The sequence below is a fragment of the Choloepus didactylus genome, chromosome 7, assembly GCF_015220235.1.
Source record: "Choloepus didactylus isolate mChoDid1 chromosome 7, mChoDid1.pri, whole genome shotgun sequence".
Lineage (NCBI taxonomy): Eukaryota > Metazoa > Chordata > Mammalia > Pilosa > Megalonychidae > Choloepus > Choloepus didactylus.
Genome location: NC_051313.1, coordinates 98597352 through 98622653, shown reverse-complemented (window position 1 = coordinate 98622653; position 25302 = coordinate 98597352). Strand labels below are relative to the sequence as shown.

Genomic DNA, 25302 nt, shown 5'->3' with positions numbered 1-25302 from the left:
ATTAACACTTGTGGCTGGAAAGTAAGACACCTTTGCTATACAAACTTTGGGTTGAATGAGAGGCTAAGTGAGAAGAGCCAAGGGTAAGGAAGTCTTTTTTTTTTTTTTTTAACATGGGGGAGACCGGAAGAGCGGGGTTCAACTAAGAAGGGCGAGAAGCACACGGGGCGCTGGCCTGCTGCACTTCCCTTAGGAGGCAAGGACACAGGTGCCTCGATGGACCACCTCGCCTGCTTCTGCCGCCACCCAGCCTGGGCGGAAGAGAACTTAAACAAGGGAGACACCAGAAACAGAACACATCACACCCGAACACAACAGGGGAAAGGCCATGACACGAGGCAAAACTGCTACAATCCGCGTCCCTTTTTATACTGAGGTACGGTGTCCTTGGCTGCACATGACAAGCAGCCCCACAGCTCTGGTGGGGGGGGGGGGCTGGCCACACATACGAGTGAGGACCACACGGCAAAGGAAGGCACTTCGTAACACACAGAGTAAGGACCTGCTAGGACAAAAACTCTGCAGGGGCTGCCCAGCACAGCAAGAGGAGTCAGAGCCAGCCAGTCTGAATGCTTTTCTTTCTCAGAGCTCTGCTGATCCCAGGCTTTCCTAAAAGAGCGTGTGAGTGGGGTGGGAGGTCTTTTTTCAGGCGTTGGGGGAGGTGGAGTTAATATTCATGCAAGAACTAGGGCGTACAGTCAGAAGTAGGTAAAGGCTTCCTCTCTGGACCAGCCATGGCTGGAGAGGGATTCTATTTAGATTTGCAAGTGATCGGACAATTATCTTATACTCCAGTAAGATTTACCAAAAAGCTAAAGGCCTGTAATCCCCAAAGCCCCCTCCTGAGGAAGAGCTAGGAAGGCAGAGCGAGGAAAGCCCGACTACTCAGCATTTTCCCAACTTGCCAGCCTTCAGCACACTGTTGGGCGGTGGAACTCAGAGGCCTTAGAAGACCAAGAATTAAGGCTTCTTCACTTGTGATACTGAGGTCTCTGGGCTGGGGGGTTAGATACATTCAGACTTCCCAACCTGCACTCACCTTATGCCTAGGAAAAGTAAACCGGGGAGGCTGAAGCATATGAAGGAAACCCAGACCAAGGCCATCCCCAGCCACATGGCAGCCAGCCAGCCACTTTCCACTTACAAAGCATTCATGGAATATAACTTCATGTTGTGGAATCTTGGCAGGATGGGCAATCTCTGCCCTTCCCTTGTTTTTCCCACTTAGAAAAGACAAGGGGTGTTAAGGAAGGTCCTAAAAGACAACCTGAAAACATATACCCCTGGAACACCCAACCCACGCTTCAGGGGTTTTCAGGATCTGAGGGGTTCCAGTCAAGAGAAGCATCTGCCAAGGTGCCCAGAGCACAGGGGTCCATTCTTGTGGCTTAAACGTTGGTAAGTTCTGCCTTGAGGAAGAACAGAAAAGGTTCTCAGCAACTCTTAAGGCTTGGTGGCTGGAAATATGCAGACTAGAAGTGCTTAGCTGTCCTCCTGGCTCAGCCTGAGACCCTTCCCCCAACAACCATCCATTTAAACTCAGGAGCTCTCCCAAACTTCAAAAGGAACATATGTGGTTTATCAACAGTGCAGCTCTCAGAACCCTGGGCAGCTTTCCCCATCACTGAACCTCCAAGGAAGAGAACAGACAGCGTGGGATCCCCCATTCCACCAAGACAGCCTCCCTCTTCCACCTCTGCCATCCCCGTGGCTTCCCTGCACGCGGGAGAAAGGCAGCAGTTGCTGAGGTAGATTAGCATTGCCTCTCCTGCTCTTGGCGGGTGGTGAGCCAGGCCTCAAATTTGGAGGTATTTGACAGGGCTGTTGCTGGTAGCTTGGCACTTCATTCAGGGACAGGAGAGAGTGTGTAAAGCTGAAGAAAGTGGCCCAAGTGGCCAAACTGGGACAAGCCAGCCCAACAAGCTCACAGGATGAAGTGGAACAGAATTAATTCAGCCTCTGGCAATGTGGTTTGAGCCAGTGCACCAAAGACTTGGCTCCACTCTGACACAAATGTGCCAGGGAAGCCGGTGGGGTGAAAGTACCCTACAATTACCATCTAACCCCACAAATCATCCCTGAAGCCCAAGCTGATGAGATGCCACCTTACTTATGGTCTCAGGGTTTTTGGGGGGAAAGGGGATTTTCTTTTTTAACATAGCAAAAAAGATTGTACTAACTCCCATCACTGACCACTCTCTCAGGAGCTTCCTTCAGGAAGCAGAGCCCCGGCTGACCCCAGCTACTGGGTCAGGGTACCACACGCAAGCACACTGGGCAGCGCCAGACGCTTTGTCTTAGGGAACAGGGAGCCCTGTCCTATCTGGCACTCTCATGTGCTGGGGCAGAGTGATGAAGATCTACATACATGAGAACAGAGGCGGCCTGATGTTGGGACTTCAGCTACACAGCTCACGACATCCCCAGAGCCAGGCAAGCGTACCCCACATAGTTGTTGAAGCCATGAGCCGGCACATTAACCTGGGTGCAACTGGGGATGGCAGCTGCCTGCAAGACACTGGCAAGGCCCTTCCACAGCAGCCTGCAGAGAACCCAGGATGGGCGTCCAGGCTGGTGGGGAAGGCAGGCCGGCTCAGGCGGCTGCTGGCTGAACACGCCCTCCACTGACAGCTACCTGCAAGCAAGGGAGGGAGAGTGACCTCAACTACAGCCTGCACCAGTCTGAGATGCTACGGGGTTCTGGCTCAGGTCTGTTTAGCTGATAGCAAGTTCACCCTTTGTGAAATTACTATTCCACAGACAGGGTGGGATGGAAGAAACGGGTATTTTCTATAACACTGTCCTGCTTCCTAAGGGCAACCAAAACAGCCAGGGCACCTTCCCATTTCTGCAACCTTATCTAGGCAGAGATGCTGGCAAAAATGGTCTTGGGAAACAATCCCTCATTCACGGGTAAACTAAAATCTATCTGTGATGCAAGTGACTTGCAGAAGGGGAGTTTCCTTGATGAAAAGACCCATCTCACCATCTGGGGGCAAAAATCCAAGGCCTGGTTTCCACTGTGATGCCAGGAAGAACAGCAGGATCTTGAAAGACAGTAACATTTCAAGACCCACCAGAAACTGCTCCCCTTTACCTCTGCACAGTCTGGAAGTTCTTAATTAGGACTTTTTAAAGCCTAACTCTTCTGGGAGTCCTCAGAAGGCACCACAGGGAGTTGGAGGCCTTGCCTTTGGGTGGAGGGGAGGGAAAAGAATAAGTGAGGAGGGCCAAAGGCTCCCACGGACATAGCTGTGTCTGCTCATCTAACCAGAAGAGTGATCTGAGTCAGTCCTGGTTTCATCCAGTCTAAAACGCTGCAGGTGTGCCCAACAAACATCAGAAATGATGACAACGATTCCAGAGAACACACAACAAGAGGCCACAGGGTGAGAAGCCCAGGTGACCCTCCCCGGGGCCCCAAGGGTCTGTGTGAGGCTGGAGCCCTTGAAGCTTAGTGTTCCTGCATTTAGAGAGATGAAGTCAAGACAGCAAGTTTGGCCCCTGACAAGGCAGGCTGGTTCTGGGAGTCTAGGACTAACATATCCTGGTCAGCTTTGTTAACTGCTGTTTGTTTTGGTATTGAATGCTGGTGAATTGGTTGAAAAAGCAACTGCAGCTGGGGTGGCTGAGGAAAGGCCTGGGTCAACTACTCCATCATTTCTGCTGCCATTACCTTTCCAGAAGGGCCTGCTGCTTGGTACGCTTTGCTCTTGCTCTAGAAGTGGGAAGACTTGTCCTCCATCGGCATCCCTAACAGAGCAACAGCGGCTGGCTTCCAGACCAACACCAGCCACTGGTGAGCTCTCTTGGGTCCTGGGACCTGACACAGTGAACGCCATCCTTCTGGACTGTGTCATCACGTCCCAAAGCCAAACGCCTTGGCATTTAAAACTAGCAGTGGCACTGCTGTGCCTCAAGATGGTGCCTGCAGAACTGGAATCATACATCTCGCCATTTTATCAGCACCAAGGAGATTATGATCCAAGAGGGGTGGCCTCTCTTCTTCTTGCCCACTCGACCCCAGGGTGCCAGGGCCTGCTCCTTGCCCCAGGCTCCGGCTCTGGCTCTGTGGTGTGATGCTTCCAGCCTTTCCGAGGTCCTGGGGGCTGAGCCGGGTGGTGGGTGGACTGTCCTGCAATCTTAGCTCCCTCCCATTGTAAAAATCAGACACAGAAAAATTGCACAATAAGGTAAAATGAAAAAGTAAAAAGAGAAAGAGGCAGCTGTGAAGGAAGAGAAAGAGGAGGCAAGCAGAAAGATAACCACGAGAACCTGGGAGTCTAGAAAACCCGACACGGGACAGAGGTGAGAGCGTGAGGTGGCTTGCGGGAGAGGAAGAGGAAGATTTTTGGTTTTATTGAGAATGGTTTATGAAGGAAAAAAGAAGAGGAAGCAAAGAAGAGAGAAAGAGAAAAGCCCCGTTTAGAGACAGGCTTCTGCTGTTTGAGATGGAGCATCACAAGCGGGGAGGGGGCGGCGGCCGAGGCCTGGGCTCCGGGCCTCCCTGCCAGGCCCCGCCGAGAGGATTCCTGTTGGCAGCACTTTGGCCTTAAGGAGACTTGAGTTTCTTAGTCCGTGGGGAGGTTCCATTCTCAGCTTTCACCACTCCGTTTTCGTGGTAACCTGGGAAGTGGAGGGAGACAAACACACATGGTGTTTCTGCCGGGACTGGAGCAGCAGCAGGGAGAGGCAGGTCCACTCAGCACGGCACACAGGACGAGCCAAAGGGGACCCAGGGCTGCAGGGCCCCAGGAGCAAATGGCAAACAGCAGGCAGCTCCCAGCAGGCTCCTGCTCTCCCCAGCGTCTTGCTGTAGGTGGCCCCGTTTGAAGTATTTGGTCTCTGGCTGTCCTTGGGTGGGAGGGGCTGGGACAACACACAGTAACCCAGGAAAGGCCCAGGCCTGCAACACGCTGCAATCACCCACTCAGCCAGTGTCCTCAGGTCCTCTTGGGCCCCCTGCAGGGCACCAGCCCATGTCAGCAACAACGCTCAGGAATGGTGAGAACTGCTGAGAACGGGGGAGGGTGGGGGTCGGGGGGTTGGAGAGGCCTTGGACGAAGCCCTACTCAGGTGCCAGCCACTCCTCCGACAGAAAAACCAGGATCTCTTCCATTGTTGTTGGAATGTGCTTGCTCAAAGCCACAGCTGCAGCCTGCCTGCACCTCCCACCACCCCACACCGGCCTGAGGCCTCCTCATGCCCAGCGTGCACGTGTCTGCACGTGTCTGGCTCAAATACACGCGCGCCTGTGCCAGGCAGGCTGCCACCTGGAGAAGGGCAGGTGAGTCAGAAAACAGACTCGGAGCAGACGTGCCCCAGGCTGGATGGAAAGTGCAGGGCTGGCAGCGCCCTGGGCCCGGGTGGGGGTGGGTGGTGGCTGGAGTGAGTGGGAGAGGCCAAGGGAGAAGTGGGTGTCCCACCCCAGCCACCCACCTAGCACTCTGGCATTTGGAGTCACTCTTGAACACAGAGGAGGAGCCAGTGCCCTGGGAGGCAAGAGGCAGGCAGAGATTGAGAGGGAGAGGGCAGGTGAGGACAGAGCCTGCCATGCTGCAGAGAACAGGCGGTGGCAGCAGTGGCGGCAGCAGCTGAACTGGGTCTGGAAGCCACCCTGAGGATCTGCTTCCCACCAGAATGCCCCACCCCGCCCATGCCCTGGCCACCAGCCAGGTAAGGGCCAGCACCGCCTGCAATCTGCCCTGGCCCTGGCCCAGGCCCAGACGTGTGCCAGGCAGCCCCAGGGGAGTGGGGAGGATGGAGGAGGAGCCAGCAAGGCTGGTCAGACTCGGTCTGGATGGAGCCCAAGGAGCTGGGCCTGGCTCCTTCTTCACGTCCCAGGCCGGCCCAGTTTGCTTGCTGCCTTGAGGGTGTTAGCACTCACCAGATTCCCTCTTGAGGAGCCTGGCTGGAAGTCTGGGGGCAGCCGGGATTCTGCGCTTGGAGCTCTGCTCGTTCCAGTATTCCCGCCAGTGCCGCAGCTGGGAGTGGATGAAGCGCCACATGAGCCAGGCCTGGCCGGCACACACCAGCAGCAGCACGCACAGCCTGGGGGGGCAGAGGGCGGCTCAGGGAGGGCTGGGGCCACTGCCTCAGGGACAGGGACAAGACTCCCCTGGCCCCATCTCCCCAGGCGCCCTCAGCCTCACCCCGACACCCACCCCCACCACCGCCACCATCCCAAGGAAGGGAATGGGGGGTTTGCTGGTGACAAGTGGCTATAGCCAGCGTCTCTGCTCTACAGACTCCAGGGCTGGTGAGGTTTGGGGCTTGGGAGCTGGGGAAGGGGAAAGTGAGGGACGCACATCCAGCTGCACGATCATGCTGGTCCCAAGTCTGTGTCCGATCCAGGTCCCTGTCTCTGTTTTGTACCCACAGCCCAGATGTGGCCTGCGGGAGCTCCCTAATCTAGTACAGTTCAAATAAATTGAATTACGACGTAGCTGAAATAACTCCAGAAGAGCGGCTTCTCACTTCCTGTGCCACGTAAACCTGAGCGACCCCAGCCAAATCACAACCCCTTCCGGGCTCGCAGGCCCCTCCACCAGCTACACTGCAGCCTCCCTCTGCCTTCCTCACGGGTGGGGAGGCCTGAGCCACGCTGCGGGAACATGGTTTGAAAGAGTCTGAGCACAGCTGTAAACCACCAAGGGAAAGACTAGATGTGAGCCCTCTCATGTGCCATAAAGCCCTGCACAGACGGAAGAGATTCGTGTTCTCACTGAGTCTCCGACCGCAGTCTGAGCAAACCCAGGCCAGGAAGTGAAGGTGGATTTGATGGAAACAGCTGGTATATCTCTTTGCCCCTCAGGCCTGATGTGCAGAGATTTCCAACTACGTATCACTGTGCAGAGACTTGTGGTCGGCAACGTCCTGACCCTCTGCAGAAGTCATGCCACGTTCAGGAGGCTCCACATGGCAAGCCCTGACTCGGCACCTTGGGCTCCTGCCCAACTCACCGGCAAAGCAAGGTATTGAAGTTCCCCTTCTCAGGGTCAAACGCTTGGTTTTCCATGCGAGCCAGTCCGAAACCAATGGCCAGCACGGCGAGGGTGAGGATGAAGAGGCGGGTGACCCCAAATACAGCAGCCCAGGCACTGAACCTGCTCGCAGAGGCAGAAAAAGGAGGTCGGACATTAGAGCCCCTGGGGGAAACTTCACCTGGTTTTCCCAAAGCAACCTCAAGTGGGGAGAAGATTTGGGGTAGCCTGAGAAGGTGCTTGAGGGATGAGCTATCTAGAATAAGATGCTCCAGGAAAAAAATAACCTTGAGGTGCTGCCTGCAGGTAAGCGGGCAGTTTACACCCGGAGTGGGACCGTCGAGTCACCCAAGGCTTGCAGGAGACCCAGCCCTGCACACCAGCGGCACCACTTACAGCTTCTCGTTGTTTTCATCTGCAAAGTAGAAGAGTCGAGCCGTGTGGAAGAGGAACTCAGTGGAGTACTGCAGGAGCAGCAAGATCAGGCCCAGGCGGCTCAGGCTGGGGAGAAAAAGAACAAAGATGACACGAAGCGCAGTGGCCAGGGGCCCACTGCCCTGTCTTGCTTAGGCTGTCCCCTGGTCCAGGGCTCTGCTTTCCACTGCCCGTTTCACTGGCTGGCCCTTCTCCATCTGCTAGGATTCACTTTTGTTGTCACAGCTGGAAGGATTTTTCCTCATGCTGCCCCCTGGGTCTATGCCTTGCTCTGTCCAGGTCTGGTGTCCCGACTTGCCCCCAGAGAACCTGGCCTAGACTCTTCAAGCACTTTTCACCTTGCACACACTGTTCTACCCCCATCACCTAGGCCAGAACCAAGCACACAAAAGATGCTCAAAACAAGTTTGCTGAACCTTGTTCATTGAAATACAAATACCTGAAGCTGTCAAACTGCAACCCAGTAGCCTTGATTCTGTAAGATGACTGTATAATTATGGAGCTTACACGGTGTGACTGTGTGATTATGAAAACCTTGTGGCTCACACTCCTTTTATCCAGTGCATGGACAAATGAGTAGAAATGACTTTTCATGAACCAAGCCTTCACAGCTAAAAAAGTACACGGGGAAGCAAATTCAACATAATGCAAAAATATTTACTCATGAACCAGACTCTTATAAACTTAGTACTCAGACATCTGCTTAATTCTAGGTGTGACTTTGTTAGGCAGCCTCCGGGATAATGTTAGATGTGGTTCAAACACAAAGCTAAAAGATTATAGAGTGAAATTAAAAATCCAGCTAAACACACAGGGTTTCATGGAGCCAATGAAATAACGTGGAAGCACATCCACAGGCACAGGTAAATGCGATCTGGCTGATTATACCAAACACAGCCGAAGAAGTGAAGAATCGATCAGGATGTGCACGGAATTGGCACGCCAGGATAAAAAGGTAAAAACCACCCAACATCTCCATTGTGGCCTACGAAGTCCAACATGATCTGGCCCAAGACCCTATCTCAAACCTCATTTTTTACACTCCAGCCACACTGGGCTTCTATGCCCATTCCCACCTCAGGGCCTTTGCACGTGCTTTTCCCTCTGCCTGCCAAGCTCCTCCCCCAGATCTTCGTGTGATGGGCTCTCACCATTCTTGGCTCAAGTCACTTCAGAGAGGCCTTTCCTTACCACCCCAAAGGTGCCAAATGGACAAGTCACTCCATTCTATTAACCGGTTCATTTTCTTCATTTTACCTACTCTTATTAATTTACTTGTTTCCTTGTTTACAATCTGCCTCCCACTGGAATGGAAGATCCAGGAGAGCAGGGCCTGGCCCATGGGAGGTGCTCAGGAATGTGCTGAGTGAGGGAAGCACTCCAAAAGCCAGGCTCTTAACCAAAATGAAACCCTGAATCATTTGGCATTTTTAAAGGTCTGTCCTTTGATACTGACTGTGTTTTAAAACTTCAACTTCTATGGGAGATCAAGGGAAGAGATGTTTATTTGGTGCAGGATCTATATTTTCTGTAGCATGCTAAATAATTTAACTTGTACAGTCAATTTATTCAAACACCATAATTACATGGAACTTTGAATAGGAAGTGAGATCTAGTAGGTTTGTACAGGTTAGTGTGAAATCCTGATACATCCCAAAGTAATTTGGGTAGAGAATAAATTGCATTTGCAGGGCCCCCCTGAGGAACTGGGGAAAAATGTGGAAATGTTAAACTTCTCCACCTGAGTTATTATTGATATTCTCACAAACACTGACGACTACCAATTCAGCAGGCCAAGCCCTTGATCTTGGGGCTTGCCCTTATGAAGCTCGTTACTGCAAAGGAGAGGCTGAGCTCACTTACAACTGTGCCTAAGGGTCACCCCCAGAGAACCTCTTTGTTGCTCAGATGTGGCCTCTCTCTCTAATCCAACTCTGCAGGTAAACTCACTGCCCTCCCCCTTACATGGGACATGACTCCGAGAGGTGTAAATCTCCCTGACAACATGGGACACAACTCCTGGGGATAAGCTGGGACCCGGCACTGTGGAACTGAGAAAGTCTTCTTGACCAAAAGGGGGAAGGGAAATGAAACAAAATAAAGTTTCAATGGCTGAGAGATTTCAAATAGAGTTGAGACATCATTCTGGAAGTTATTCTTATGCATTATACAGATATCCTTTTTAAGTTTTTAGTATATTGGAATAGCTGGAAGGAAATATCTGAAACTGTCAAACTACAACCCAGTAGCCCTGATTCTGTAAGATGATTGTATAATTATGGAGCTTACACAGTGTGACTATGTGATTGTGAAAACTTGTGGCTCACACTCCCTTTATCCAGTGCATGGACAAATGAGTAGAAAAAAGGGGGACAAAAATTGAATGAAACATAGGGTGGGATGGGGGAGGATGGAATGTTTTAGGTGTTTTTTTGTTTTTTTTTTAATTTTTATATACTTATTTATTTTGGGGTAAAGAAAATGTTCAAAAATTGATTCGGGTGATGAATGCACAATTATAAGATGGTATTGTGAATAACTGATGCTACACTGTGGATGACTGTATGATATGTGGCTATATCTCAATAAAACTGAATTTTTAAAAAAGGGGAAAGAAAAAAAAAAAAAAGGTCTGTCCTTGAGAAATCCTGCAGCCAAGTGTCTCTTCCTCTCCCACACTCACTTCTGAAAACTAAAAGAAGGACTGAGGGGAAATGATTGCTCCAGGAGTTGCTGCTGCACCTTGAAATGGTGAATATCCTTATCTAGTTTTCACTTGCTCAGTTGCATTTGGTGGAACGGGCATGACTGTGGAGGATCTGCTGCTCCCTGCCCTCTCAGCTCCATTTTCACCCCAAAACAATAATTCTGAGAACTCAGCCCAAACAGGGTTGGACACCTGCCCTTCTTCCCTTGAACACCATTGTATATGGAGAAAATGGATCTTAATGCCTCTTGCATCTTTGGGAGAAAGAAGTTACAGTGACACAGCAGGGGCCTGGCAGCAGCAGAAAGGGCTTCTTCTACGTGCATCCACACCCTGACTCTTGCCACCCACTGCCGGGGCAGCCGTACACGTTGGCTTCTTTACATCTGCTCTGCAGGCAACACAGGGCAGAGCCAGCACCACCATACAACGTCATCCCACAAAGACCCACCCAGGAATTGATTTTGCGATAGGCACCCAGAGACAGGGCCCCCCAGGAGGCAGGAGGCCCAAGTTTGAGAGCCACCTCCCTCCCTGACTCCACTACCCTGAGCCAGTCCTTCTCACAGGGCACCTGCTGTGGGAACATAGGAGATAATGGGCCCCAGGACCTCCAGGTACCTAGAAGTAAGTTCTAGAACTGCCAGCCTAGAGAAAGCACAAGGTATTCTCCTATGCTGCACTGATAAAACTCAAAAAGTCATCATAAGTTAGCAATGACACATCTCACTCATCACTATGGTTCTTTTCATAAAAGAAGCTCTCAAGACTAAATATTATAGCAACTTTTTCAACTTGCAGAACAACCAAGCAGCAAATCATGCAAGTGGGGCCTAATCTACTACTCTCAAGGGGATTTCAGGGTTCCAGCTCCGGCAGCATCTGCTACTGGGTACCATGGGGCAGGAGGCCAGCTTTGGCCTGCCTTCGACCTGCAGAGTCAGGTTCCAAATACCACTATCTCTCGGAAGCTTTCCCTGCTCACTCTCAGGTTGAGGCGGTCACTCTTCTGGGCCTCCAGAGCCAATGATTCATATTATATCATAGCAGTTCACACACTAAGTTTATCCTTATCTATGTCTGTAACTGTCTCTCCTACAAGGCTGAGAATGAACCACTGAAGATGATGAAGTCTTCCATTACCCATCTTTGTATTCCAAGGTCTTAGCATGGTGCTTGGTACACAGAAGGCATCTAATAAATGCCCGTTAATTGAATGGATGCATGGATCGATGCCTGGATAGACAGGCAAGGAAATCTTGCCAGTTCCAGGGTCTCACTCACTTTAAGAGGTAAGCTCCAGCTATGTGGACCAGGTACAGGCAAATATACTGGAGCTGACGGGGAATTTCCTCCTGGAAACAAAAGAACCAGATTGTAAATTTGCTCTCAGCCTAACTGAAGATGCTGGGAACGGCGGGAGGAGGGGAAGTGCAGAGGAATGAGGAAGGCCTAGAGCACCCTCCCCCTCCACAGCTGCAAGGCTGGGCTGCTCCAACACAGATGTCCCGTGTCTTGCCATGGAGTCCCAGGGACTGGCTGCTGAAAAGTCTGAGGGGGGAGGCTGCAGCTGCAGGCCCAGCCATCAGAGGGCAAGGTTTGGATTGAGAAAGCAGAGACAGGGACTGGGGAAGAGCTTTTGGAAATAATTCAGAGGGAAACTATCAAAAAAAAAAAAAAAACAGACTGTGGGAAAGGCAAAAAGCTTTCCTTCTGATACCTAGACTATCAGTTAGGTTCCCCCCAAAGCCGCATGTCTGATGTGGGAGGCAGGCAAAAGACCGATGCCGTGACCTGCTCTCATGGGGGTCTAATGCAAAGACTTCCACAGGGGTTGACTCAGCATGGCACTCAAATCCCCAACATGGTCCCATCACCACCCAATGCTCTGGGCTTCCAGTGGGAGGGAAGGGGGGAGTCCCACTGGGAATGGCAGGAGGGGAGGTGGAGAACGAATGACCTCCAAGATAGGAGGAAGAAGAAGCAAGTACTCACCTTCCGTACCTTCTGGAAATACAGCTCAGGAAGTGCGTGTAGCCAGTAGGCCAGCTGGCACAGATAGAAAAACTTCACCTGGAAGCTGGAGACAAGGGACTGAGTCACACAAGGATGAAAAAACATGTCCCCGTGGGTGCTTGCCAAGTACAGGAGGGAAATGTAAAGGCCAAGACTGTCTGGGGAGCCAGTCCAGGAGCCAGGAACGGGACCAGCCATTACCGCATTCCTGAGCCTGGGGACCCTGCTTTTTCCAAGGCTGCAGATGCAGGGTCCCTTAAAGGGATACGCAAAGTCCATGGAAAGAAACAAAAGTGATTAGAAGAGTGCAGAGGAGGAGGCATTCTTCAGCCTGGAAAAGAGAAAGCCGAGGAGGCTGAGGAGGGAGCGAATTACAGAGCACAACCACTGAACACATCAAAGAACAAATGGATCTATGCAGCGAAAGGAAGGATTTCAATCAGCTCTAAGGAGGTCCCATGTTGTTGTTGCTCTTAAGGATCTTATGGAAGGTCTAGAGTGGTCTCCTGAGGGAGGTGGGTCCCCCAGGGCAGAAGAGGGAGGGCAGGGGAGAGCTGCCTTTGCTGGAGCCTCAGCGAGATGCTATGAACGTGAATGGGCTGCTAAGGAAGCACAAAGCCCGCAGAACTGTATGCAGATGTTCTGCTCTGTGTCCCTCTCATGCGGTCTTGGTACTTCTGTGGTAAATGCTAATGCAGATGACATTTCATTCTGGGATCCTCTGTGTTAAGCACACGGGCGGAAGCGGCGCCCAGACAAATTTGCCTTCCAGAACACTACTTCCTAATCAGCTCGGGGTCTCACCCGGTCCTGACGCCAGCTGCCCTTTGGCTGTTCTGCCCTCATTCTGGGATGAAGAAGCCAGTGGGGACCGAGTCATGAGAATACTCACGGGAGACAGACGTGCGGGTAGTCTTCCCAGAGGCTTCTCGGGTTTGTTAAATATCCTTCCTGTAGTGGATGAGAAGATGTAGCAATTAGAGATGTGGACGTGAGGCCCGACGGGGCCCTGTGATGGACCCAGGGCCAGGGAAACACCCAGGCTCCAGCTGCCTGCAGGAGGAAGGGACAGGAAATGTCAAAATGAAGGATCTCTCTCTGAGGTACCCAGGGGCAAGTGACCAGATTCTCTACTGTGAAAGAACCGTAAGACAGTAAGAAGAGCAGAGGCCTGGGGTCAGAAGATCTGTGCCTGAATACAGGTCTAACGCTACTAGCTGCATCCTCTGAGCAAGTTAAATAGTCTCCTGAAGCTTCAGTTGGCTCATCTGTAACAAGTGGATAAAAATGCCTACACACATAGAGTTATTGTTAGAAATTAATGCCATAATTTACATGACAGGGTCTAGAACTGGACCTGCAAGCAGGGAGTCAAGAATACCTGTAGAATCAATAAGCAAATGGACTCTAGGATCACCGTTGACCGGAAAAATGAGGAATCTAGTTTGGCTTTGCGTATCACCATGAAGAGAGAGGATGGCAGGTCCCTGCTGTCTCGCCAAGTGTGTGGATTCTGGCACTTACTATACTGCATCATCACCAGCTGCCTCCATCATCCTGCAAGGTCCCCCAGCCAGGGTCTTTTCTGGTCCTTCTTTCTATCTCTAGCATCTAGCCCACTGCCTTCTACAGAGTGAGCCCCTAGGGCTGTAGAGTGGGAAGATAACTCAAAAACCCTCCTATCACAGTATACCCAGAAATTAAACCTAATACAAACTCTTTTGAATGCAAAGCTGAGCTCCCAATGAGAAAGGAAAACCCCCTGTGACCCAAGAGGGATAGGAAGTTAGAAACCACAGCAGTAAGGGATGGTGATGCTGTGGCAGCCCAGAAGGCACTAGTCTTAGGCCACAGTTTTCATGCCCATGTGGGGACAGAAGATGGTGTCTTGGGAGATGTGACTGAGACCCCGTATAAAATCAGGATCCTTGAAGGGCTGAATGTCAGAGAAAGGACAGACTACAAAGCATCTGCTGACCAACACAGGGAGATGAAGATGTGTGTCTCAGCCTGGGCTCTGAACGGAAAAAAAAAAACAAAAAAAAAAACCCTGAAATTCATAACCTCAGGTCCATGTTCACAGGGATTGGGAGTTCAAATTTGGCGGTCCAGGAACCACCAAGCTAAGAAATGAATATTAATAGTGCTTGTGGGCTGGGGATACCCTTGATATCCTCATTCAAGGATGGCCAGGATTCCTACAGATAAATCCTCATTAAAAATGAGTTTACATCCAAGATTACAAAACACATGAGGAAACAATCCACCCCAAGCAAGAGTCAGCTAACATTTCAAGAGTCCAGTAAAAACTCGTTGGCTGAATGAATGAATGCATGAACAAATGAATGAATGATGAATGCTTTACACAATTTCTCTCTTCTGAGGAAAAAAAAGCCCTTATTTATCACTCAGAGAAGACAGAGAAGGTTAGATTAGTACAACCTCATTTCAGAAAGAGGGACATGAAGGAAGAGGAAGGAAGGATCCCTTGAAGGTCGATGGTTTTTCAGCAGCTCAGGTGACATCTGAGTGTGGCCCCAATCTCCTGGCTCAGGCACCTCAGGCCAGGTTGCTTCAGTGAACGAAAAAATGAACAAGGCTGAGGGCTTTCCTGAGGAGACTGAGACCCTCAAATGTTCACACTGTCATGAAGGGCAGGGGATTAGCAGTACTGAGGAGAAAGAGAAGGCCAGCGGGGTTTAGTGGCAAGTCTTCTAGATTGCTATCTTTTGGATTCTCAATTGTATTTCCAAATGAGGTCACCAAATGCCCTCTGGCCTATCAGCATGCATTTCAGGTATAGTCCACAGCCCCAAACCCACAACTCTTGTGCTTCCTTAGCACAATGACCTGACAGGTCCCATCAGACACATGCACCAGTGTTGTCATGGTAACTCAGATTGGAAGGAAAAGGTCTCACCTCAACCCCTGATGGCTGTACTTCCAATCTTGTCTCAATACCACCATCCCCTCTCAACCCCCACCCCCCACCCCATCCCCACACAGATTGAGACCCAGGGTGGAAGGCTCTGGGCTTGCAGGGCGGGGAGTTTCCCTCTCTCACACACCCACATTGCTAATAAGCACCTCTGCCCTTCATGCAACTGAGTATCAGACCCTAGACACAGCCTCATGCAGCTTTCCACATGCTCTACCTAAATCCAGGGGAATCAGAGAGGAGAGAATGTCCTTTCCTAGAGGAAGCAGTGATGTATTTAAGGAGGAAAATGGTACTTCTGAGACTGAGGTAGGCGAGGATTTGCTGCCAGAGACAAAAAACAAAAAACAAAACAAAACAAAAAACTGGCCAAGAGAAGCAGCACTGAGAGAAATCTAAAGTCCAGATGATCTTGTGATTTTAAACAGGAATTCTCCTCAGCTTGGCCTCTTTTCTTAGGAGACAAAGAGGGCAGAACTTTGAAGCCAACAAGCAATGAAAACTCCCAGAAAAATGCTGCCTGCTCGCGATTTTCCAGTCCACTGGGACCGAGGAGGGAGGGGGTAGAGGGAGCCAGAGGAAAAATGACTCACTGCCCCGAGAACAGCGTTTTCCAGACCTCTGGCCAAGCAGCTGCCTAAGGGAGGATGGGGCCGCGGGTGCCCTCAGAGCTCTGTCACACCAGGCCACCTGGGTTCCGAGGGGACTGGGCTTGGCACAAGCAGTTACCTGCAGTCACCCACCCAAAGCACAGCCACTGACAGGCCTCAGCAGATGGTCTGGGGGGAGCTTTGTTCTCGTCTATGTTTGCAAATCAACCCGTGAACTGAGGCCTGAGCAAGCTGAAACAATTCTTCCCTTTCCCCCAGCACACTTCATTTTTGGTGTATGAGCAAAAAGCACCAAAAAAAAAAAAAAACCAGTAGAATCTAGACAAAACACAGTCAATTGCTACCTAGTTTCAGACATACTTTATATCGTTTATCCATTGAAACAGCCTTGTACTAAAAATCTACTCTTAACACCAAAAGCACAAGCAATGACAACAAAAACTGGACTTCAGCAAAATCAAAAACTTTTATCCACCAAAAGACATTATCAGAAAGTGAAAAGATAGGCTACAGAACAGGAGAAAATATTTGGAAATCAAATATCTGGTAAGGATTTAATATCCAGAATATACAAAGAACTCTTACAACACAACAACTAAGAGACAAACAACCCAATTTAAAAATGTGCAAAGGACTTGAATAGACGTTTCTCCAAAGAAGATATTCAGATAGCCAATAAGCACATGGAAAGATGCTCAATATCACATTAGCCATTAAGGAAATGCAAATCAAAACCATAGTGAGACACCACTTCACACTCACTATTATTTAAAAACAAAACAAAACAGAAAATAACAAGTGTTGGTGAAAATATAGAGACATTGGAACCCTCTCACATTGCTAGCGGAAATGCAAAATGGTTGCAGCTGCTACGGAAAACAGTTTGGCAGTTGTTGGAAAGTTAAACATAGAATTACTAAATAATCGGGCAGTTCCAAGCCTAGGTATATACCCCAAAGAACCGAAAGCAGAGACTCAAATAATACTTGTACACCAATGGTGATAGCAGCATTATTCACAATAGCTGAGAGATGGAAGCAACCCAAGCATCCATCAACTGAGGAGCAGATAAACAAAATGTGGAATAACCATACAATGGAATATTATTCAGTCATAAAAAGGAATGAAGATCTTACACATGCTGCAACATGGATGAAGCTTGAAAACATAATAAGTGAAATAAGCCAGATACAAAAGGAGAAATACTGTATGATTCCTCTTACATGAAATGTCCAGAAAAAGCACATGCATAGAGACAGAAAGTGGATTAAAGGGGGAACAGAAAATTATTGCTTAATGGGTACAGAGTTTCTGTTTTGGGTGATTGAAAGGTTTTAGTAATGGAAGGTGGTAATGGTAGCACAACACTGTAAAAGTAATTAATTGCCTCTGAATTGTACTCTTAAAATGGTTCAAATGGCAAATTTTGTTATATATATACATATGTAGTCACAATTAAAAAAAAAAATCAATCTGCTCTAAAGCAACTAGTCCATTAGCAGAAATCAGTCCTCATACAAAGCACAGCATTAAAAGTGTTCCCCTCCTCTACTGGGTTTTCCTGAGCAATAGATTTTAGGCTCCAAAATATGAAGTCAGACTCCCATAGAAGTCAGGGTGCCCACCCACACTGCTCTCTCCAATGGAATTTTTTTCTCCTAGACAATGAACAGTAATTCAAAGGGAGATTAAAAGTTGAAGATCAATGTTCTTATAAAATTATCGATTGGTTCATACACCTCCCGTAACTTTATGTCCACATAACTTTATATGTGCAGGGAGAAATGTCTGAATCAAACACGAAACTAAAACTGGTTGTTTCTGGTGGGAGGGATTTGGGGTAATTTTTTCTATTTTGAACTTTTCTGTATTATTCTTTTTTTTTTAATGATCATCTGAATTTTATAAAATCAGTCGATTCATCATTTAAAAAATGTCGAAGGTTGGAGCAAAAGGATACATTTGCAGTAATTCATTCATTCATTCCCGTTACCACTATTTACTAAGCACTTAGCACGTCAGGCACTGTACTAGGGGTACAGCGGGGACCATGGCACCCACTTGCAAGCAGCTTAAGGTATAATGTAAGAGAGAGACAACAAACAATGTGCGCATGAACAGGAAAAACACCACAGAAAGAGTGCAGCACAGAAAATACACACCAGGAAGTGGGGTGGGGTGTGGGAGCTGTGGATTGGGTTGCCGAGAAGGCCTCTCTGCGGAGGTAGAGACTTGGATGACAAGGAGGCCGTGGGATGTCAGTGGGTGGAAATCCCTAGTGTGAAGCCCGGAGACCACTGGGAGAGCTAGTGGAGCAGAGACGAGAACAGCATGGCTGGGCCAGCGAGCAGGAGGAGAGGAGATGGGCAAGGCCGTCAGGGCCCAGGTCACTGGAGCAAGGAAGGAAACCGATTTCCCTGTGAGTGTAATCAGAGCTTTCAGGAGGGGAACACATGACTCATTTTCAATTTAAAAATGAAAAAGCCTGCTTCTAGAAGGAAGCTATTCAGTGGTCCAGGCAAGACACAATAGTAGACAAGGGCAGGATTTCTCAAATATGGCACTATTGGATCACTTTGTGGTGGGGGGCTGTCCTGTGCATTATAGGAGTGTCAGCAGCCCCCGTCCTCCACCCACTAGATGCTGGTAGCACACCGCCAAATGTTCCATGGAGGGAGCCCCATTTGGGAACTACTGGACTAGGGGTAGCAGCACAGGTGGAAAGCAGTCAACAAAACCTCAATATGATCTGGAGGTAAAGCTGGCCAGACCAGCTAATGAACTGACCGTGGAATGTGAAAGAGAAGAATTAAGAAAAATTTGCATGATTACAGAAAAATACAATTGAAAAAAAAAAAAAACTACCTGTTTTACTCCTTTAACCCTCTCTTCTTCTTCTTCCTTAATCCCTTTCCTTCCACATAGAATGGTGCAGATGGAGGGGATGGGGATAAAGTGCTAAATGGTGTTATTAGGAGTCTGGTCACTGGTTCTTTCCATGGACCCATGGGTCTCTATTTCCTGTTGAGCATGTTGAGTAGGGAACAGGCTTTCACCATAATAAAAGACTGTTATGAGCTTCTCTAAGAAAAGTGCTCTATGCTCCCAAGCTAATTAGCATCATCGTTTTTGAGCCCCTGAAGGACTGAGAGAAGCAAAGAAAGAACAAATTCAGCATTTCACACTCTGGAAGGGGTATTAAGTAACTGGGCTCTTTGACCCCCACATCTGGTTTAAACATGTCCCAGCTGGGATGGGAATGTCTGGGGGGGAGGTTGAAAGGGTAAAAGTGACTCAGGGATGAAGCAATGCTTCTCATGAAAAACCAGTTAAATATCTGTGGTATCCTGGGGCTGTTCTGCCTCAAAGCAGCTGAGGGTCTCCAGAAGTGGGCATGAACCAAGGTGGGAGGGGGCTGCAATCCAGGAGGACCTGGCTTCCCAGGGTTAGCAGCTTCAACACAGACCACACAGCAGGGAATCCTGCTGGGGAGTACACAAGCCCTAGGTCCCTCACCTCAAATTCCTAGAGTTTAATTTAGGAAAACTGTTTGCTAATAAATAATAATAGAAATAAAGGCAATATAGAAAAGGACATGTTCACTCTTGCTTTGAGAATATGAATTCAACTTTCAGTCCTGGAGACAGAGACTTCCTTCTGATATGAAAGCCCACCACTGTCACCAAAGGAAGAAGAAAGAAGAGAGGGATCTGTGGAAGGCAGAGAAGAAATTTTAAAAAGGTCACAGCATAGCTGAATTTTCCAAGCCCCAGTCCTGGGGTTTCTCACAGGAAAATTCTAGCTCCTGAGAAAGAGACCAGGTTACAGGTCCAGGTGGCCTAGGGTGGGATGGGTGCTAATTAAACACTTCCTAGCACTACAGGTCTACTCTTGTTACAACAAATGCCAAAGGACTTCCATGTTCTCTCGAATGAAAGAATTTTGCCTTATCATAAGTTGATTGAAATGAGTCCTAATGTGTAGAAAGGAGAGGCAGATAAATCGTCTGGTCCTTGAGGCATCTGTGGGAATGGCATTGACTCTTGCAAGATCTGATGTGTGAACAGGGCAGATGCTGACCTTGCTTCTGAGAGGCAAACGTGGTGAAACAGAGAGTGTGCTGGAAACAGACCCACCTCACCCATTCCAAGTCTTATCCCTGCTATTTCAGAACTACCTGGCCTTGGGCAAGTTGCGAAATCTGAGCCTGGGTTTCTCCAACCCACAAAAGGTGTACCAGAATGAACATAAAATCTATCTCATGGGATAACAGGGCCTTGTAAAACAACGAACCGCTGTGTAGATATGATGACATTATTATTGTAATATCACATAATTATAAAAAGTATTGATTTTTGGACAAGATGACTCTCTCCAGCCATAAAGTGGCATCTGGTCCATTTGTCCTCTCACTCATAATACCATGAGGATACAAAAAGGGTTTCAGTTCTAAATGTCCCAAGTTTACCTTCTGCTCATCGCCCTTTTTCTTCCCTACAAAGTAAGCCCTTCACAGCCATTTATATTAGTGATCCAAGAAGAGACAGTGACACCTCGAGCCTGACACCCTTTGGAAGTCCCAAGGGCCACTCACCGCCACCACCACGTAGAAGCACCATATCACAGAACTGAGATGAAAGACGACCAGCTGTCCAGATTCATTGAACTTGCTGTGCTTGACCTTGGAGAGATGAAGCCGTTTGCTGATTTTCTAAAGGAAAAAGAAAAACTCACATATGGAATATACATGTGTACCGGTAACAGGTGAGTTTCAAACTCCTGTTTCCTCCCAAAGAGCTAGATATTGTAAGGATTTTGAAGCCAGCCATAATCCAAGTTATTTAGCGTAAGCCTACTGTGTGCATACAGCACTTAGTTAAAGGCAAGCAATTAGAGAAAGGCAAGATCAATGCCTTTGGCCTAGACATGGAGAAAACATCCCTTAATCATGCTGAGTACAACAAACCTATAAGGATTTCATATTTTATATTTCATATTTCAGGCAGCTCTCTCCCCACATAGTAAATAACTGCTGTCCCACATGCTGCGAGATGGCACAGAGATCAAGGTGTGGAGAGGGAAGGCCAGTTAACAGGCCCAGCCAAGGGATGTAAATGATGAGGGTGGATGGATTCAGAGCTGCAGCTTCCTCCAAGGCGAGGGCCTCCAACCAAAGACATCTCCCCAGCCTCTGATCTCAGATTCAGAGACATCACTTACATCTAAGACGTACTCCTGAACGATGGCATGCAAGATGATGGTAATGAAGATGTAGAACAAGATTGTGACCAGGTCCTTTGGCCCGTAGTGGTAGTGCACGGTCTCGCTGTCTGTGGAGAAAACAAGAACCACATCAGGATCCCTGGGGTAAATTCTGCAAGTCTCATGGAAATGCTCAAGATACACTATTTAAAGGGAGTTGACAAAATCCAAATAGGGAGCACACCTCTCTGCCCCCGAAAAGATGTTTGAAGCAGAAAGTGCCACCAAATGCTACCAATTTGCTGTAAACCTTAGACTTTGAAGGAGGAGTTTCAGCTCCAGAATCCTACCCAATCTCTGGCTGGCCCTTGGAGAGCACCGATGGGGAAGGCTAAGGAGAATTAACTGCACCACCATGTCATGATGAGTGTACCCTCCTAAATCTGGGCAGAATGGCACAGTGGTTGGGAGCCAGGCATTGGAGACCAACTCATCTCCAGCACTGCCCCATCACTCTCGGAGCCTCCATTACCCGCATGTATAATGGGACTGTAGTTCCATTTCACATTGGGGTTAAGAGTGAGGACCCAGGAGCCAGTAACACTGCTCTGTCATTTACATCCTTGTGACCCTGGGGCACCTCTTTGCCTCAGTTTGCTCATCTGTAAAATGAGCATAATAACAGTTCCTGCATCAAAGGGTTATTGCAAGAATTAGATGAGTTGATAAACGCAAAGTACTAAGAACAGCATATGGCAAATAGTAAATACTACTTAAGCATTTGCTATTATTTTTGTTGTTGGGCTATTGTAAGGATTAAATGAGATTCTCTGTCTGCAAGATGCTTATTGCAGTGCCTGTGACTTACGGAAAGCAGGCAATAAATGGTGGTTTATTAAAATGTTATAGTAATAAACAGAATCCCAGATATGTAAGTCTTAAAAAGCTCTGCTGTTGCAGCCTCTTTTTCTATGGACAGAAGAGAGTTTATACCCTTGTTCTAGTTAGCAGGCCACAGAGTTGCAAGAAGCTCATGAACGCCTGGCTCTCTGCTGCTCTGTAAATCTACTATCCCCCAAGGAGAGACACTGGTTGTCTTTCCAGCAGTGGTGTTTTGCCCTGAGTCACACACACGAGTCATCTCTCTTTGCTGGGATGCAATTACCAGAAGGTGGCCAGGGTCGATTTGCTTCAGGGTGGCCCTGAACTGAATTGGGTCGCTCTGAGAGTCAACCCATAACCTCGGCCGACCTGGACTGGGGGAATATGATGGTGGGCAGTGGAAAGGGGGCGGGAGGAGGTGGTGAACTCAGTGAGAACATGAACTTTGAAATCAGACAAACTTTCCTTTTTCCTCTCCCTCCTTCTTTCCACAAAGACCTACTCTGTGAGAGGAACCAGGCTAACTGTTGAAACGTGGAGATGAAACACACTGCCTTTGGCTTCAGAGCACACAGTCCAGCAGGGAGACTGACAAATAAACATAAAATTACGATACAGAGAGGCGTGTGCTGCCAAGAGGTAAACACAGTGGGCCATGAGCCAGGGCAGGCCAAGGCCCAACCTGGCTGGGTGGGAGGTGGTGGGGTAATTGGTCAGGGAAGGCCTGAATGGGATGACATCAGAACTCAGGGCTAAACAGGGGTGGTCAGGAGGGGGGAGCATCCTCTGCAGAGAAAGCAGCACCTGCAAAGGACGGAGGGGCTGAGGCTGGAGAGCTGGGGGCAGGGGGTGAGGCCATGAGGCCGGTGTGAATGGCCTTGTGAAAGACCTTAGACTATACCCTGAAAGCTACGGGGAAACATCAAAAAATTTCAAATTAAACAGTAAAATGATGAAGTCTGTGTTTTAGAAAGTTTATGCTGCCAACAGTGAACTGTGGCAAGCCTGGAGGTAAAGAGGCCAGTTGAGAAGCTGCACCGTGATCCAGGTAAGGAACAACAGGGTTTGAATCAAGTCAGAAGACAGAGGGAGGGTGTCACTGATACCAAACTGATGATACTTGGTGACCAACCAGAGGCCTGAGATGCAGGAGTGGACATCGGGCTGACTAACAGGCTTGGCACAAGGACAAGATAAAGTACTGAAGGTAAGGTGAAGAGATGAGCCTGTGACTCTGCTTCTTGTTTCTGCTCTACCATCTGTGGAACTGGAATAACATATTCCCTGCCTTCTCCATAAGGGAGGACTGAAGGAGATTAATTAGATGGCAGCAAAGTTTCATCATTAGGACATCATTGTTTCAGGTGAAACAGGATTTAACCTCAACCAAACAAGCACAGTCCAAAAGTAATCAAATAAGAAAGACTGTGGATCATCCATTTTGAAGTGTATAAGCACCTTTTGAAGGTCACCTGCCATTCTTCACCCCAAATACTATGGTTCCAGAAGATCTCATCATAGCCTTAAATCCTTCTTGAAACAAAAACGAATGTATGAATAAACAGATTCTTTTGTTCCCTCACTGTTGAGTACTAAGTGCATGTTTGTTTATCACTCAACAAACCATGCGCAGGGCTCTACTGGGAGCTGAGGAGATGACAATGAACAGGGTGGGTGTGCCCCTGTCCTCTTGGGGCTTAGCCGTCACATACCAAATACTCATATACTTAAAAGCCAGTGGACATTTCATTCCTAGGTATAAACCCAAAAGAACTGAAAACAGGAAATCAAACAGATACTCATACACCAATGTTCACAGCAGCATTACTCACAATAGCCAAGGGTGGAAACAACCCAAGTGTCCATCAACAAATAAATGGATAAACAAAAAGTGGCAGAGCCATACAATGGAATATATCATTCAAACATAAAAAGGGATGAAGATCTGAAACATGCAACAACATGGCTACATTAGGCTAAGTGAAAAAAGCCAGACACAAAAGGACAATTATTATATGATTCCATTACACAAACTACCTAGAATGTGCAAATTCGTAGAGACAGCAAGTAGACCAGAGGTTACCAGGAGCAGGATGGGGAGGAGAGAACAGGGAGTTATTGCCTAATGGGTACAGAGTTTTCATTTGGGGTGATGAAAAAGTCTTGGTAACGGATGGTAGTGACAGTTGCACAATACTGTCAATGTACTTAATATCACTGAACTGTAGACTTAAAAATGACTAAAACAGCAAATTTTATGTTATATACATGTTACCACAATAAAATTAAAAACAACAACAACAACGAAAAAACAAACCAATGTCCAGGTTTGATAAGTGCTCTGAGGGGGACTGAAGGCAAAGGGGGAAAATGACAAGGAGCAGAGGCCCCCTTAGAAGGGACTCATGGAGGTCGACCCTAAGGAGGGGACACTGTGGCCGAGGTGTGCGGCTGAGAGGTGGTGGGAGCAGGGGCTCTGTGGGGAAGATCTTGGTGGGCTGAGTTGTGAAGGGAGGTAGAGGGTGGGAGGAGAGGAGGCTGCGGAAGTGGCCAGGACACCTTGTAAATCAGGTCAGTGGTGGACTGTACCCTAAGAGCAATGGAAAGCCACTCGATTTTAGTCATGTATTTAAAAGATCTCTCTTCCCACCATATGGAGAATGGATTAGGGGCAAGGTCAGGAGACAGTGGGGGGCTCCTGTGGATACTCCAGTGAGAGGAGATGGCAGTGCCCTGCACAGGGATGGTGGCAGAGCAGTGGAGAAAAGACAAACTCCAGGTAGACTGTGGTGATAAAATTGACAAAGGCAGCTAATGGATATGCCGTGGGGAAATGATTCTCAAGTTCTTTCTGGAATATTTCCAACCCCAAAATTCGGAGTCTTCTTACATACCACCATGGAGTATGCCAATCTGCTCTACTGTAGGAACTCATCTAGCTTTGAAAGAAAGCACCTTCAACAACGAACTTCCCACTGCGGATGGGCTATCCCACCTGCCATGAAAAGGGATTCTTGGCTTTGCATAGAAGCAGCTAAAATAAGGGCTGTGGCTGTTTTGATAACCTCTGTAAGCAGTTGTCCCCTTCTGAAAGTAAGATTCTTCTTGATCTCCTGTTTGTTTCCTATGACAAAGAATATTCTCCTGTTTTGTTTCTTATCACCTTTAAGTGGCTTCTACTGCCTGCCAATAAATTTTCCAATCTTGTCCAAGTACTACAGTGCAGTCTCTGACCTCCTACCTCCTTGGGATGTGAGCTGGTGTCCTCTACTTGCTGCCATTCCATCTGCTTTTCAGACCTCATTCAAGTCTGGGCATCTGCCAACTGAGCTTCTTTCACTTTTTAAAGAGCATCGCTGTACTCCTTGGATGCTTCTTTCTCTGTCCTAATTATTTTCTTAATCCTTGCAAATCTGGGTTTGTAAAATTTACTTTCTATTCATTTGTGGGCTTACTGCCAATGTTATTTTCTCATTAGTTCAAATCTTTTATACTATATATAAATCCAGAACTCATATATGAGAAAAC

The 25302-nt window shown here is 48.3% G+C and overlaps 1 protein-coding gene across 1 annotated transcript; it reads right to left on the bottom strand.

Moving 5' to 3' along the window:
• Positions 1-15: 15 nt before the first annotated feature.
• TRAM2 (translocation associated membrane protein 2) lies at positions 16-24674 on the bottom strand. The gene is made up of 11 exons (XM_037844671.1): positions 24669-24674; positions 23812-23896; positions 20911-21020; positions 20285-20401; positions 13034-13092; positions 12121-12205; positions 11410-11480; positions 7380-7484; positions 6963-7106; positions 5888-6051; positions 16-4626 (listed from the first exon to the last, which is right to left on the bottom strand). Exons 1-11 carry the CDS (start codon positions 24672-24674, stop codon positions 4553-4555), a joined length of 1020 nt encoding a protein of 339 aa, XP_037700599.1. The 3' UTR covers positions 16-4552.
• Between the last annotated feature and the right edge of the window lie 628 nt (positions 24675-25302).

Bases quoted from the DNA above. Each gene is read 5' to 3' on its own strand.
- TRAM2 (XM_037844671.1), bottom strand. The intron at 13,093-20,284 runs GTGAGTGGCCCT...CATCCACTACAG, and splicing joins GCTTCTACGTGGTGGTGGCG to GAAGGATATTTAACAAACCC. The intron at 7,485-11,409 runs GTGAGTGAGACC...TTTTCTCCCCAG, and splicing joins GCTGGAGCTTACCTCTTAAA to CCTGAGCCGCCTGGGCCTGA.